The 16988-nt window shown below is 40.0% G+C and overlaps 2 protein-coding genes across 7 annotated transcripts in view; one reads left to right on the top strand and one right to left on the bottom strand.

Annotated features, from left to right (window-relative positions):
- Window positions 1-11999, bottom strand: part of BABAM2 (BRISC and BRCA1 A complex member 2) — a 163261-nt gene extending 151262 nt beyond the window's left edge. The window contains exons 1-2 of one of the 3 annotated variants that reach the window (XM_030236357.2): window positions 11804-11999; window positions 8138-8297 (exon numbers count right to left, since the gene is read on the bottom strand). In XM_030236357.2, the coding sequence (XP_030092217.1) occupies window positions 8138-8297; window positions 11804-11999 (356 nt within the window). Of the gene's footprint in view, window positions 1-8137; window positions 8298-11651; window positions 11722-11759 lie in introns of those variants that run through there. The other 2 variants (XM_030236359.2, XM_030236358.2) reach the window with 2 other exon arrangements.
- The window catches only part of RBKS (ribokinase), a 73628-nt gene continuing 67577 nt past the window's right edge, over window positions 10938-16988 (top strand). The window contains exon 1 of one of the 4 annotated variants that reach the window (XM_050972708.1): window positions 10938-11174. In XM_050972708.1, the coding sequence (XP_050828665.1) occupies window positions 11083-11174 (92 nt within the window). In that variant the 5' untranslated portion in view covers window positions 10938-11082. Of the gene's footprint in view, window positions 11175-11975; window positions 12119-16988 lie in introns of those variants that run through there. The other 3 variants (XM_050972709.1, XM_050972707.1, XM_018915418.3) reach the window with 3 other exon arrangements.

A 16988-nucleotide genomic window follows, 5' to 3' on the forward strand; every position in this document is an offset into this window, starting at 1 on the left:
TCTTCTCCCCTGCAAATGCTTGTCCTTGCCCAGCTCCTGTTTTCTCCCACCATCACAGCAGGAGCTAGACCTGGCTCATCTCTTATCAGCCTTGCAGGCACAGAGAACCATGTAGGATCTCCAGCAATGACAAGACTATTTATAGGCACAGTCACCTTTAGATCCCAGTGAAAAGAGAGTCCAGTCTACCCTAAGTTCTTGTAAATCTGAGTCTTTCTGCATTTATCTAATAAAACTGAATTTTGCCTATGTGTAACAGGTTAAAACCAAAACAATGGAAGTCATGTACACAGAAGAAACTACACCACTAGAAATCTCTGAGGAAATTATTCCTTCTAAGTGTCATCACTGCCTGTTTGCAGCTGGCCTGAAACCATATCACTCTCATGGGTTTAAGTTGAGGCTTATGACTAACACTTACGGCAGCCTGGAAAACAGGACAGATAATTGGTGTGATGCCCTGAACCTCCACTCGGCAGATAATCACCATCTATTAGTTAAAAAAATTCTCAGTAGAATTCTTAACAAAGAACGTGAAACAATGTATTACTCCCCCCACCCCACCCCCCCCCCAAAAAAAAAATATCCATGGCTGAAATGCATGAAAAACCTACCAACTTCTACTGAAGAGACTGAAACCAACATTCTAGAGGAAGGAATAGAAGAGAGAGAAAGAAATAATTTAGCTGGGAGACATTTTGAAAGGTGACTGGTAGCCCTAACTATAAACAGGACTGGTCTAATCACTTTTTTCTAGTGAAAAAAGAACTGACCATCCAAAACAGAACAGCCATTACTATGTAGTATTTTTGGTCTAAAGATATTGTTTCAGTGATGCATACAGTGATGCACAGGAATCTGGGGTTGGGTTTTTTAGGCAATATAAGTTTAGAGGGCTTTATATTTGGCTTTTTTTGGGTCTCTTTCTCATAATGAAATTCTGCAATTTCCCCTAATTAACTCAGTTTTATCATTGCAATTCTTTAACTGTACAATAATAAAAATATTCAGTCCTAGTGGTCTAATTTTATTCCGTCAGTCATATACCACAGATTACAGAGAAAAGAACCTGTGGCCTACACTGTGGAGTGGTTTGCCTCAGACATGAATTCCCTTCTCTCAGGAAAGACAAAATAAGCATGTTCCCTTTTATTGACTTTTACTTTTTTATGGATTAGTTAGGAGGCATACCTCACGGACTGAACTTAGTATCTTCAATAAAGACATCAACTTCAAGAGCAAACTGAACTCCCTTAGTTTACACATACAGCTCTAAGTATTATTTTGAAATGCTCATTTTCAGTTAGAGAATAGCTGCTTCAAAGAATGTCTACACTGGGTAGTGCAATGCCAGGTAAATGCCTAAGATTGTATATCAAGAAACAGATTAAAAATAATTAATTATTACATTTCATGATTCATTCTTATTTTGCACACTGCTAGAGAAAGACCTTCAACTCTGTTGCACACTGGTCTGTCAGAATAAAGCCTCTGATCATCTCCTATGCTTTTAAAGCCCCTAATCTCATCAGACAATGTCTGCAACAAAAAAGCTAAAACAAAAATTCATAATATTTTGCTTCATATTCGTCCCAAGTGTACATTAGCTTTTTAATGTTATGTCATGTATACATGCATGCATATGAGAGAATCAGGCATACAAGAAATAAGTGCATATGTAAGACTGGAGGAACGTACTGAACACCTACCCAGGAAAGAATTCTCTACTAATGAAAAGGGGAAAAAAAAAGTGAGCTGTTCTCAGCTTCTGGTGAAATGCAATATGCATCCAAGACACACGACATGCTAGAGATCTGCTCAGTTCACATAAAACAAATGCAAGGATTTGGAAGTGAAGAAATTTGACTGGATACCAAGTATTAGATTTTAGCTGTCTTTATGAAAAAAAAATAAAGTCTTGGGAATTTTTTCTCCTGTAGTAATGAATAATGCAAGGATATAAGAGATATCTGTTACAACAGAAAGACCTGGGCATGGACCTACACAAGCCCCATTTTCAAGAAACATTCAACAAATTCCCAAGATACAGATAGCAAAACCACATTTAAACACCTTGTTAAGGTACACCTTTCATACAGCATTTGGCACACTATTGGTACATCATGTGATGCTTTCTTTACACAGAAAAGAAACAGTTGTACCAAATAGTTTCTTCTCATTTTTATTAAATTAAAATAGTGATAAACACTGCATTTACCTTCTTCAAGGCCAAATAACAGGAAGCTACTCACTGTCCCCATCTAAAAATACCAGAAAAGACATACTGTGCAGTATTTAAACTGAAAAAAATCTCAGGAAAATGTATGTAGTCTTTTAAATGAGAGCCCAAGTTACTGCAATTATCTAGTGCTACCTTTACTTTTTAAAACCCTTTCTTTCCTCATAGCACTTGAAACTCACAAACACAAACTTTTTTATTCTGAACAACTTCAAGCACCTTGTTTAAAACTGGTGTAAAAAGAATGCTAAACATTGTGGAGATTATTTATAAAACCATTGCCAAATGTATGCCCTACACTTTGACCTTCATTACTAGACACATTTTGCCTTTGTTTTTTCATCATTTAGAAACAAATGCAGGAGAATGCAACCTTGGAGACAGTCAAGTGTTTTTTAGCCAGCACAGAAAAACTGCTGTTCGAAGTTCCAAGTGCTGCTCCACAGCACCAACTCTACCAAACTGTCCCATCAGAGCTTCAGCCTTTAACATTTCACTTGAGAGATAAACTTCGAGTAGTAAGATTCTTTGTAATGAAGAACTATATTTGTCATCAGAAACTGGAATGAAACAACCTACATTGTATACGGCAGTAAAGGACTCGTAAGACCACACCTCCTAGAAACTGCCACATCCTTTCTAGTACACATTTTACACACAACACAGCTATTTTTTAAAACAGGTTTTCATAGTACTTGTGTTCAGAAGAGTCAGATTCATTAAACTTCATACATAAACATGTTAAAAAAATCACCTACAGACACCAATGTGAATGATGGATATGAACCTTCCTCAAGTAACTAAAGTAGAATCTTTCATTTTAAATTAATCAAATGCAAAAGACCAAGGCAAAGCTTTAAATAACTGCTACCGAACTATAACAGTATTTCACAGCTAAAATCAACATTATTTCACAAAATATGCACATAAAAATGCATATTTACTTTAAAAAGGGAAATGCCCAAAAGAAAGGGAAATACCAAAGCATATTGCAGTCTACTTGATAACAGAAAAAAAGTAAATAATCTCTGCTTCCTAGGAAGCAGGGCAATAAATTTATAAATATCTTATTACTGCTGGATAATAAATTTTTATGTTGAAATTTACTCCAGAAAGAATTACATTCTTTTGACCAACTCTTCATATAGGTTTCTTTCAGGAACATAACTACTTGCACACATAGCTCAATATCAAGCAGAGAGGCAGAAATCAACAGTGAATAAGACAAGTGAAAAGAGCAAAATACTAACATGGTTTACTAGAAACCACTTACATAAAAATTCCACAGTTAATCTTCTCATAAATATGGAATAAATATAACCATGAAAGTATGAAATTTAAAATTTTGTTATGAGTGGATATCTAAAAAAATAGAATCTTAATATATGCAGCTTTAAATCACTATATTCATTTTGAAATTTTGCCTGGTGGAACACATCAAAGTAATTTAAAAAAACAAAATCAAGTTTGTTGAGTAAGAAGAATAGGCTTGCAGCATAATTTGAAGCTCAAGCATGGGCCCTGATGAACAGCTGTAGGGGAAAAAAAGAGCTCTCAAAGGCAATGACCACCACAACTATGTCTTTCACTCTTGTAATGCACCATAGGAAAAGCAGCAGTCTCTTAAATAACTGGATTCTACATTATACAACAATTAAACACCCTTCACATAGGAAAATATCCTCTATTTCTAAATCTACATAATAATCACTTTTCCCTATTCAACATCTTTCCCATGATTATATGTGTAAATGCTAAGAAAAATGCCGCAGCCACAATTCAGTTGGTTATGAGTAGATTTTAATATCTAATTAAGATGGGTCAGTATTTCAGAGACACTAGTAGAGATTAACTGAATGATACAATAAATGGCATTGACTCAAGTGGCAGCAGTATTTTCTTTGGGTCTAGAACAAAGTAATATCCTATGCAAGAGTTAAATATGCTTTCATCCACTCTGTCATCTTGAAGAATGTCTTTTATTAATGCAACACAGACGCCTGCCAGGATTTTCTTATCACCAGAATCAATGCTGCTTAAGGTGCTATATTTCAGACATGACCTTACACCCCAGTTCTACTTTTGTTCACTGTGGGGCCCCCCTATTTACAAGAAAACTTGGCCACCTAACCTTTTATTAGTATTTCCGTTGCAGAGCCTCTTTCTTCACTGTTACGCCATATTACTGAGCTCCATTCAGGGGTCTGCATCAGCAGGGGCCAAATAAATTCTATAAATAGTACTTGGTTCTGAATATCCTAATCATAGATGTAAATGTATGTGTCTTATGAGACTGGTACTGTCTAATAAGTTTGTAAAACACACAGACATTATGAAACTGTAACATATTATTATAAAACATTTACATAATCAAAGACTGCAAAACAATAGGATTTCCTTACTATGACATATTTCCCTCCCACACTTGAAAGCAAAGCAAATTAACATATCATCATACTTCATACATCTAACATCAGCTCTTTAATACAGTTTATAAAACACAACAAAAGTTGTCAATCTCAGCAATAAGTCAGAATAAGTTCAAAACAAGTTCCTTACTAAAACTATCTGACATATGGATTGACTTTTCAAATAATTAAAGGCTTAATATGCTTGAGTTACACATCAAAATCAATGGATGTGATAGGCTAAAACCTGGTACTTGATCTTCTACTGGTAAAACAGAAAGGAATTACTTTCCACTTCTGAGAATGTCAAAACCAAGGCTCTGAGTGGGCAAGGCCTTAGAAGTACTACTTTATTTGGTATGTTGCCATCATTCCTTGTTAAGCACAGCTCCTGCTTCTAAAACCTAAGAAATGAGAATGGATGGATCTTCAGTTTGAACATTTTATTTTGTTGTACTTTGTAATGCACTGGTTCATTAGGGAAGGGGAGTAACAACAGTAACTCCTAATTTTCTCTAAGCGTAACAGTATGGTACATGACAGTGGAGCAACTATATAGCTCCTCCCCAGAAGCTCAAAGATGCTTCTGTTGCCAAAATTAATAGCTATTGAGTTGACTACCTTAAATATTATAAGATTTTAAAAGTTACAGTAAAATTGTATTTATTTATTATTAAAAATCTTACAAATCACATAACACACCAGGTAAAGCAGAAAACATTTGCATGTTCTGTAATAAACTCAAGCTAGGTTAGGGTTTTAAGAGCCCCTGTCACGTGTGAATAAATGTACAATCACTACTCAAAAGCAAAGTTTCTGAACTGACAGTACTCCCAAGTGGTCATACTCACTAGTGAACAAGAACTGCCCTTTATCTAACTTCAACCATTTAATCTAGCACATTTAATCTAAACCTGCCTGGTTCCACTTTCTAAGTTTAAAGCCTGATTTAAACCCACTGAAACGGAAGGGAGTTTTGCACATGATATCCTGAACTTTATCCCCATTTCTTTAAAAATAGTACTCATTTTCTTACCATTTATGTCCAACTTCAATGGCCTCACAGTTCTCTTTCCTTATGTTGATATCACCTACATTTGCCTCTTCTGATTATTTTGCCTGCATTATTTTGTTTCCTTTTAAAAAGTGTAATGAAAGTGAAAGTAAACAGGCATTTGAATCATCTCATGATGCGAGGACAGGGGAGGAGAGTAGACCAATTGCCTTCAGTTAATTTTTGAACTCTCAAAGCCCTACAAAGTTTTCCTCTACAGTTAGTATGAAGAAATAAATTTAAATTTACTAACAAGGCTGTGGGTTAGGGATTTTGCTATTTATCAGCTGATGTGAGACTCTGAGAAACAGCCTGTGGAGTGTCAAAGAACTCCTGAATCAAGGTTAAAGACCACTGAACTAGATCCTGAGTTATGGAAGGGACATCTCTGTAATACTGTGATTCATCCATAGTAAGGTAGGTAATTCTGCACTGTTCACCAGTTCAGTGACAGCATAAAGCACTAAATCATGAGAATTTTGTATTTCCATATTAACACATTAATCCAAAATTTTCTGTTATAAATAACCAACAATTTTTTTGTAACAAATAAAAATCTTCCCTAAAAATACATGCATTATATCTACATTTCAAAGAAATTTCCAGCAATTGTTAATTCATTCTGTTTACAGCAATGGTTTTAGAAACTAATTGTATCAAAAAAAAGAAAACCTTCAAAATAATTCTGAAATAAATGAAGAATCTTGATTATCCTGACTCCATCTCCTAACAACCTCAAGCTAAAACAAAGACTCAACATAAAGAATGAGCTTTATGTTTATGTTCCAGAACAAGGAAAAAATTATTTCTAACACATGCATTAAGGTGGGCCAGTATCTTTAAACTAGCTATGAGACAACCTCTGTCATGTGCTGTACTTGTGTGTGAACTCCACCTTAACAGAGTTACTATACAATTTGAATCACTGGGTTTGAGTGACAGGTGCAGTGGCTAACATATTTTAGTTTTTAAAGAACAAACTCCTAGAAAACATTCAGGTTTTAACAAAGCAAATATGAGATCTTCTTGGCAAGAGCAGTGGCCAAAAACTTTAGACACCTATTAAAAATACCTGTGAAAAGAATCAGCTAGAAAATACCACTTTTTATTGGTTTCATCTCTTTAAAGACAAAGCAGCATAAGCATTCAGTGGGTAGAGAGCAAATCCCTTAGCTACCTCCCAACAGTTATGTTTCTTTATACTTTTCTTTGTATTTCTTTCTCTTAGACTTCAACTGAAAAAATGTAAGAGCTCCCATCACAGCTTTCCTAGAAGACTAGTTCAAGGGAAAGCAAGATCTAGCATGAAATGACAGCAGCAGATGCAGAACTGCTCAGCCTGTCTTATGTAATTTGCAAGCCTAAATGTCAAACCAGTCAACACTAATAACAAAGTCACGGCTTCTTAGACCTCCATGTAAATCTGTACTCTGTCCTAGCACCTCACAGGGAGGGAATGGTTCCTTTCAAACTAACCCCAGAATGCAAACCTCCTTCCTGAAAAGGCATTGTTACAAGCAGAAAAGCACTTCTGAAGCTTTTCATGAAACCATAATAAAACAGCCTTCAGAAGCACATTAAACAAAGTCTTCAGCAGAACTGCATTTTAAACAACAGTGATTTGTGGTGGTTCTGAACACCTTTTGTTACTTTTATTATGCTATCATTCAAAACGATACACAAAGCAGTAGTTTGTACAAACAAGATGATTTGTATATCTAAACCAAAAGTAATTTCACTCTCTGAGCTCCTGTAGCAAAAAAAAAAACCCAAAACCACCTGAATCAAAAAGATGCCGTTCGATGCCCAACTCCATAAGAATAAAGCAATTTCTGACACGTGTCATCTAAACATTTCACTCTCCTCCTGTATTATTCACAGAGGTTATACACCTAAGTCTGTTTGTATATGCAAATCCCAAAATTCTATTACTACCTGAAAACTATTCTGAACATTTCTAGAATTAAAAATAAAAGGAGCAGCTTAGCTTATTTCAAACACTTGGCCGTTGATGTAGTGAACTGGAGGGAGGCCAGATAAGGCAGAAGTTACTTTTTCTTCTGGTTTGGCATATTCATGTCTACAGGGAAGGTCACACTAATTTGTCTTTCAATTTTTGGTATACAGAGAAGACTAAGTAAGCAAGTGATAAACAACAAAAAAAGTGTTTGTAACTATCTCACTGCTGAAAACCAGCACTATCAAGTGGCAGCGATGCGAGTGTCTTAACAACATTATTATTGCCAAAAATATGACAAATTTAGTCTCCCAAACTACAAAATGGTAGTAAGACAAAAAGAATAATGTAGCTAGTATGTCAAATAGTATGTCAACCCCAACTATGTTCAAAATGATTAAACACATGCACCTACTAAAGCTCAGCTCTGAAAAGACTGCTGTGAGGGGTTGGGTGTTCTTTTTGGATGAGGAACTCACCCAGACTTCAAGTCTGTAATCCGTAAACAATTAGTAGCATCTAGTCCTACTTTTCCATTCCTGACCACACTGGAAATGAAGGGCGAAAGTGCTGGAGAAATTCTGTTCAAGGCCACTTCAGGTGACATTTTATTATGTTCCTCCTTCCTCTTCTCTTGAGCTGCAAAGGGAGAAAATAAAATTTTAAAATTACCTACTTATTTGATGTAGATTCACATGTACTTTGCAAACATCAATAGAAAAAAAGCTAAGCACCCAAAAGATCAGGGGTGTAGAGTAACAGAACTATGCACAGTTTTATAGAGAAAAAATGAACACAAGTGGGTTTTTTCCTCCCACCTCTGCAACATTCAATGAAGCCTGTTTATTCAGTATCAGCATAAAGCCAGAATTACGTCCTAGGTGCCTTTAATTAAGGGCCTATCCCTCTGAGAATGAAAAATAAATTGAGGGCCACTCTGACACTTCCCAGCCTAGTTCTTCTTAGGGGCATTCCCAGTCTGTAATTGACAAGTCCCACTTGTTCCACTTCCCCTGAAATCACTGGAACTTACATTAACTGCAATGTTGGGCCCAGGGGTTTGGTACCTCTCGGTATTCTCACCTGCAATTTCCAAGAGCACTAGTGTCCACTAGTGTCCTACTAATAATCAGTTTTACTTTCATACCACTTTATTAGGTGGCAATTTACAGGACTTCATGATACCTTTTACAAGCTAACACTGCTTCTCTTTCAGTGGTATCACTGCACTCTTTGAAAGGCATCTTAATCTTCCTTCACGTAACAGATCAGGAAGCTGTAAGCACAGCTTGTTCAGAAGTGCCTACGATTGCATGACCTTATGCTAAATCAATTAGGCCATTAATTTAGCACACTTTAGGAACCTGTTGCTTTCTAGGTGAAATGCAGAAACTGAGCATACACACATTTTAAGTCATTGCAGCATGAAAAGACTACAGTATGTGGACAACAACAGACTGTGGTAACAGAAGTGGGAGAAAAGAAGGATAACCAACCTATTAAAATGTTGATGTATTTGGTCACATTCTAAGGCACAGAGCTTCCTATGAAAATTAACTGAACTTTGTAGTTTTGGAAAACAAGGCTGTAAATGACTGAAGGTAACATGAACTTGCCACTAAGCTCATACATAAACTCCCAGCATTAATTTTTTTTTTTTAAATAGCATTTAATTGAAAAACACTAATACACATTGCATTCACTTTCTTAAAACTGCATATGGACTGCTGTATTAGTAAGTGCTCTATAACAAGAGTGTGAACAACTCATGGCAATAATTACAATTTTCTGTTGTTTCTCACACTCAGTTTACAAGCGTTAATTAGCAACTAATGGATATTCTGCAGAAACTACTAAATCTCTGTAACTGGGAGCAACATTAGATTTCACATTCTGTTCTCATGAAAGCCATTCACACTGGAATAGCAGGAAGCAACGCTCAAGAGTGTTTGTCCTAGATATTCAGAAAGTATCTTAATAAAGCAAAGGCCAGGCACTTTAAGGCAAACTGAAAGACTAATAAAGTAAGACTTCCTAAAAACAGTAATTATCTTTAATACACTGGCTCCTACCCTTTATGGCAGTGAAGAAGCTGAAGACTATGTATCCATGCCCTGACACATAGTATGTTCTCATATATGATTTAATTGACAATGGAACAACTTAAGTTTGTTTAGCAAACACCTACAGCAATTTAAGATACTACCTCTGGTTTGCTACTTTTCTACTAAAAATTTCTGCCTACTCACCTTTCTTCTTCCCAGAGGGACTGAGAAAACACAAGCCCATTCTTGACATAGTTCAATGCAAAGTCCAATGGCTTAGATTGAACTGCTCATAAAAATTAGTTTGAGCTAAAATACTTTGCACAAGAGTGGTTACAACAGGGCACATACTTCAGTCTGCCAGCCCTGCCGTAGGGAAGAGTAATTTTAAGCATGGAGCAGCTGAACTGATGAATTTAAGAACTTCTCAAACCATGAGAACATGCTGAAATATAAGCTATCCTTCTAACAATCCTGAAGTTATACATGAAGATCACAGGATTGGTTCTGATAATGACACATTTTTAAGGGGACTGTAAGTATTATGAGGGTGAGATTGAGAGACGTGATACACCTTTTGATCACAGCTGACCAGAATCACCTTCCAAAATGACCTTTGAAATGAGATTCCTTATCTTTCTATTAATAAAATTTGCAGATATTGTCAAAACAAGATTTAAATGACTGTTAGGCATTATTCTGCACTTTATTGCATCATTTTTTAAAATCGCAGTAACTTCTATTTAACAAGCCAGATACACAATACTTAAAGGGTTGCTATCAAGTAAACTCACTGATTTATTTTGTAAACAAAGGGCTTTACAAACTAAAACACAATTTGTACCAGTTTCCTAAGTTTCAGTTGTTATATACATTGTTCTTCTTTAGCGTAAATTTCCCACAGTACTGGAAACTGAACACAAACAAACTCAGGGGAATTAAGAAAAACAAAATTCACTGGACTGTTTCCCTCCCAAAACAAAACCTTTGAAAGAAGCAAACAAATTAATAGTTGAATCCTCTCAGATTCAGCTGGCTGTCACTGTGACTTCGGGCTAATGTTACACAGGCTCCACAGTAACCGTGAAGCCCCTGGCTCTGCTTTGGGCACCGGAGAGAGTCGGGATGCAAGACACCCCGTCCTTCTACCACCGGCCATACCATAATGAGCATTAGGAGAAGATTTAAAAAGGAAAAAGTGAATATTGTGATGGAAACCTGGAAGCGTGACAGAACCTCTCCTGTCTAACCCTCTAGGTGTGGTCGCATGGTTTTCACTTTGGGGGCGGGCGGCAGGAGTTTGTGTCTGGGTGTGAGTGGGGAAAGGAGGGGACGCACGACCGCCGCCTCCTGCAGCCGTGCCCGAACACATCCATGGAATGCGATCAGCAGTGGGGATCTGCGGAGCCCGGGGTAAACAACCAAGTTACCTAAGCCCCGGCACGGAAGAAGGCTCAGAATCCCAGAATGGGTAAGACTGGGAAAGACCACAGCGGGTCATCGGGACCAACCTCCCTGCTCAGGCAGGGTCATTCTGAAGCACGTGGAACAGAATTGTGTCCAGCAGCTCTTGAGTATCTCCAGTGATGGAGACCCCGCACCCTCTCTGGACAGTCTGCTCCAGTGCTCTCCCACAAAGTAAAGAAGCTGTTCCCGACAGTCAGGGGGAACTTTCCGTCCACCCACTCCTGCTACGGGCTGACCCTGGCCAAGCCCCGCTCCCTCCCCAGCTGGTGCCGCCACCCGCGGCGCAGGGCCCGCCCCGCCCCGCCCCGCCCCAGCGGCGGCGCTTACGCCGGCCTCTGCCGGCTCCGAGGCAGAGTCTCCCGGCGCCGGGTCCCCTTCCGCCCGCCGCTGGCCTGGGAAGGGCTGTGGCGTTGATCGCTCCCTCCCGCTCTCCCTGCCCGGCTCGCTCGCCCCGTCCCGCCCGTCCCGGCCCCGCCATTACCTACGGCGGCCGGAACTCGCCGCTTGGCAACGGCGTGCGCGCCCCCGCGCCCGCCGTGCGCGCCCCCGCCCCGCCGCGCGCCGTGCGCGCCCCCGCCCTGCCGCGCACCGTGCGCGCCTCCGCTCCCCCCGCGCCGCCGCCGCCGCTCCCACCCGGGCCGGAGGGGTCTTCACCGGCCCAATATTGGCGTCCGCCGCAAGTGCCTGTGCGGACCGTGCCGCCGCGCAGGCCGTGGGGCGGCGGTTCGGCAGCGACCCAGGGGAAGGGAGAGGGGGCGGGCGTGACAGCAGGCGTTCGGCATGGACAGCCCTGCCGGGTGAAGGTCCCTGCCGGCAGCCCGTCGCCCATGGCAACCCGAGAAGCCGCGGCGGGGCCCGGGGCGGGTCAGGGTCAGGGTCCAAGGGCCGCCCCGGCGCCATGGCCGCGGAGGTTGTGGTGGTGGGATCCTGTATGACCGACCTGGTCAGGTTAGTACCGGGTGGCGGTTTTCTGCCCGCACTGGGCGGAGCGACCCTGAGGTCATGGGAGCGCAGGCCGTCACGATGCCCTGGGAACAGCGCAGGCACGCCGGGCCTCCCCAGTCTAGGCCGGGCCGGGATGGCTCCGGGCCGGACCGGGCGGGTGTCATGTCTCTCCCTAGGCCGGGATGGCAAGAGCGGGGTTGGCGCCGGAGGCGGCGGGCGGAGCGCTCGGCCCCGGGCAGAGGGAGCCGCGGCTGCGGCAGAGGAATGGACTGAGCACAAGCACAGATTGCTCAGAGGGGTTGTGGAGTCTCCATCGCTGGAGACCTTCAGGAACGGTCTGGATGCACTCCTGTGCCCTGGGATGACCCTGCTCGAGCAGGGAGGCTGGACCAGGTGACCCGCTGTTGTCGCTTCCAGCCTTATCCATTCTGGCATTCTGAGACACTGCGAAGCAGGGGGCATGGCTGCGCCCGGGTGATGTCAGCTGCAAATAGGGCTTTGAAATAAGAGTGTGGGAACGGGGAGAGGTTTGAACGTGTTGCGTGCCGGAGCTTTGATCAGCTGTCTGTGGTACTGGAGAGAGGAGAGACTTGGGTTTGTGTTTTCAGCTGTGCCGGGTGGGTCGGTGTTGGCCTTGGCCAGGGAAGCGGCGTTCCATAGGCACCCGCACGGGAAGCCTGGAACTCTGATACTCGTTATCAGCAGAGGAGTCTGAAACGATTTTATGAAAGTAAATCAAGCTGGTCAACCTTAACATGTTTTCAGTTCAAAGCACACTTGTCTCCACTGGAAAAGTGAGAAATTAAGGTTAATATTGCAAAGAAACTAAAGTTAGCTCCACGAATCAGTAGGTTGTAAGTTGATTACTTGCATACAACATTTTTTGTGTGACACTTTGAAGTGAGATTGAGGAAAAGGGGGAAAGAGGGAGGCCTTCCCAAGGTATTCATACCCAAACATATCAAGAAGTGCCTATAGGAAGCCCTGAAAAATTTAGCAGCTCTGAACCCCAAAGCTATTTTTTAATTATTTAAAAAGTTTTTTAAATTAATATCTTAATTTAAAATAAATCTTTATTTGTTTTCTGAGCATTTTGTTTTTCAAATTAAATACTTGGGTCTCATTGTCTTTTTTTTCTCCTTTTTCTTTTTTTGCACATAGGTAAGGTTTGGGAACTTCTTTGAAAATTGGAAGTACAGAAGTTCGTGAAAGCTCTTGGTTCCAGTAGCCCTGGCTTTGTAGTCAATACTAAATAACAGGAAAATTCAAGCAAAATTTCAGGAATTCACGATGCCAATTCTAACCTGAACTGGCTGGCCTTCCAGTCCCAATAAACTTGGAAATCAGTCTTTGATTTGTACTATTTTAAACACTTCTCCATACTCTATATGCAGACTTGGTTAAAATAGCATTTAAAGTGTATGTACCTGGACTGCATCAGTTTGTCCTGCTCGGAATTCTGCAATTAAAAGAATGTCCTTTATCAACAGGCAATTATACCAAAGCCTGTGGGTCAAGAAAGTGCAGAATGTGTGATTAGAGGAACATGCTGAGGAGTGAGTACTGCTTAGGCATAGACTTGTGATACAGAAATGATGAAGGCCCTTAAATAATCATAGAACCTGTGTCAGAAAGATTTAATGCTCTGTGTAACTTGCAGAACATACTGGCAGCTTTCCAAGGAGAATAGTTGTCGTAAGTCAGAGCAAGAACTGTGGAACTGATCTTGATGTTATGTGTGAATGAGCTCTCAGATGCTTATGAAGTTGCACTGAAGTACAAAACTTGTTGCTCTAACTCAAGACATTCCTTTTCCTGTCTGTCTAAAATGTTGGGGAAAAGTAGTAATAAAATTGCCAGTTTAAGCACTGCTGACAACTGCAGCTTTGGGATTTTCTTGACACTTAAACAAACAAGAAAACTTCTTACTTTTTTTTTAGATTTTATTTTTTGGCTGCATGTTTGATATTATAGAAATGCAGTAATTTATTTGAAGGCATATTAACTGACCATGCTGTAACCAGAAATTACACCATGGGCTGGAGTGACAGATGCTGTTACACTGAGATTAGGTTGTTGAAGAAAAGCCATTTCACTTTTCAATCAGCTGAGAGGGTTTATTAAAGTGTACAAATGTGATCACAAGTACATGTCTGACACCATTATTAGCCTCTGCTTTAAGCAGCATTGAAAGGGCTTTTTATAAGTGATCAGCTAACCAGCTTCAGTTAAAAAAGAAGGGATGGCTTCATTCTTTCTGTTACTAGCACAGAACTTCAGGACTTAATAAAATAAGAAGAACAGTGTATTTAAATTTAGCTGGCAAAAGTTTAATCTGACCAAGATTTCCATGTGGTTGGTACCTTTAGACATTGTTTAAATGTATCCTGGGTTAGGAAAATCTGGGTAAAATTACCGGAAAGTACTAAGCAGTGGGCTTGATTGTGCCTAGTGGAACAGGAAACTAAAAACAAGCTGTATGACATATAAAAATTGACACATTAGGGTTAGGATTAGATTCCAGGAGCATAACTCTTGACTGTCTTTGTATATGAGATTTAGAGGGGGCTGCATGTTCTGGATTTAAAGCTGAGATTCATTTCAGCTGGAATGAAGGAGCATCAGGGTTTTGTGAGTTTGTCATTTATGCTGATGCTTCAGTTTATAAATGACATGGACAAGAGTGATCAAGTTAAACGCCTATCACCCATTTGGAGGAGCCTTAATAAATTTGTGAGAGTTGCACACAGGAAGCTGGACACATTCTTGTATACGTTGTGTTTAATGAGCATATTCACCACTCAACACTAAAGTCTATCTTAGAAGGTACCAATATTGATTGAGACTCTGCCAGAGCTAGACAATGCTGTGTTATAACTCAATCTCATAAAATATCCTATTGGCCCTTTAGGACACAACCTTGGCCCTCTGACTGGAGAGCTAGAAGCTCAGAGTCAGACTTGACATGGTAGCGGCAGACTTTAAATGTTAAACATTTCCAGGTCTGTAGAGGCAAGGTACCGAAAAGCTTCAAGCCACCACTGGACATATGGTAGCCAGATTCACCATGAAAGAAAATTAGCATATAATGGTTTTACTCAGTACAGTAAACTAATGATTTAAAGGAGTGTAACCTCTGTGTGAAATGGAAATGTACACTTTGAAATGTGCTGAATCTTACATAATGACCAAGACAGAAAAGGACAGGGACCTTTAGTTGAAGACACATACTCAGATGTAATTCTGAGAAATAATCAAATTCAGAAGAAAGGGTAGCGTGTCTTAAAATTCTTCTAAAAGGATGGGCCCCAGTGGTTTGCTTTTAAAACGCTGTTCTCATTAGAAATTCTTTTCTCATTGTCCTGTAGCGCTGCAGTGGCAGAATGCGGGTTTTCTAAAGTGAACTTCATATGATCAAAACAACCTCACGTACATACATGCAGTAAACCACACTCTTTTGGCTTAATAGGACCAGGAGCAAAACATATTTGTGGTCACAATCACAATCAACACTTCATTGGCAATAGCAGGCAATAGTAGTAGAAAACAAAAACAGTATTATTCTGTATGATCTAGATATCAGACCAGACGGGTACCATCCACAGTATTATTTAAATAGTTTCTCTTCTGACTCATATTTGCAGACTGGCCGTGGCATTGGCATTTTAATTCATATTAAATCAGGACAAGACTAAACATATAAGCCAATGAGAGTCAGACACACTAAAACAATTAGAATAAACAGGGGAAACTTTGGCATGGCAATTGAAAACAGCAGAAGCATAGAAGAAAATGTAAGATGGAAAAACAGTCTTTGGATAGTCACAACAACAACAGTCTTTCAGTTTAACAACAGTCTTTCAGTTTAACTCAAGAGAATGACACCACAGTCCAAAAAGTGGAAAACTGCATTTTTTAAAAATTTTCAGGATTTCAAGACTTTAGTTTTCTGTGGGCCTCTTTCCTCTCATAACATTTCACTCCCTTTACAGAGTAGAACTGAAAGTGCTTCCAGCCCCTGCTGTAACAACCACCGTTAATAATTACTGCAAGTACTGAACTGACTGTTAGCATTCAGCAAGGCAGAAAGGCAAGGCAGAGAAAGCACTGAGCTCCATAAAGAGTAGTGTGCTGCTGATCTGCAGTGGACAGCAGTGACAAATGCACATTGGTATGAGCATCCCAAACACATCAAATCCTCTTTGCTAAGGGAGCACCACAACCTCTGCTTGGGCCAAATGGCAAAGATACCTCGTTAGGTTAGTGAGAGTATGTGTCTTCCTTTTAAGTCTCTAGTGGTGATTATTGTCTGCTGAAGTGCTGAAGTGAATGGCTCATTGGCACATTGGAAATGTCCATGATCCAAAACTATGTCTGTACTTTCTTTTTCAGAAGTGTAGTATTTGGAACAATAATTGCAGACTTTTTTTGGTGGGAATGTGAAAAAGGAATTTTCTTGTGTTTCTTTTGAGTGATGAGAGGAAATCTTGCATATGACTTCGTTTTCTTCTTTGCTTTGTTTCCAGATCTCACACATCTTCTCGTTTCCATCATTTCTCTTGCATGTCACCAACTTTAATGGTTTTACCTTGTTTTGATATTTCTTTTGCTCTTCAGTTTCTCCTAGCAGTGAAGAGTTCTAGAATCCTTCAAATCCACTTCTTTTGTGTTTTTGTTTTTATCTGTAATGCTTCCCCTGCAGCAGCCGCTCCTCATTCTAGTCAATCTGCCATTGCCAGCAGCATGGGAAAGCACAACTGTGAAGGAATACAAGCTTAGTCCAGTTGAGGAAATTATTCTTTGGATCCAATGAAAGACATCAAGGCATGAGAGAATGTGTCATCTGTGAATTGTTTCATTTATGTAATAGAGA

This window comes from Serinus canaria, chromosome 3 (genome assembly GCF_022539315.1).
Source record: "Serinus canaria isolate serCan28SL12 chromosome 3, serCan2020, whole genome shotgun sequence".
Lineage (NCBI taxonomy): Eukaryota > Metazoa > Chordata > Aves > Passeriformes > Fringillidae > Serinus > Serinus canaria.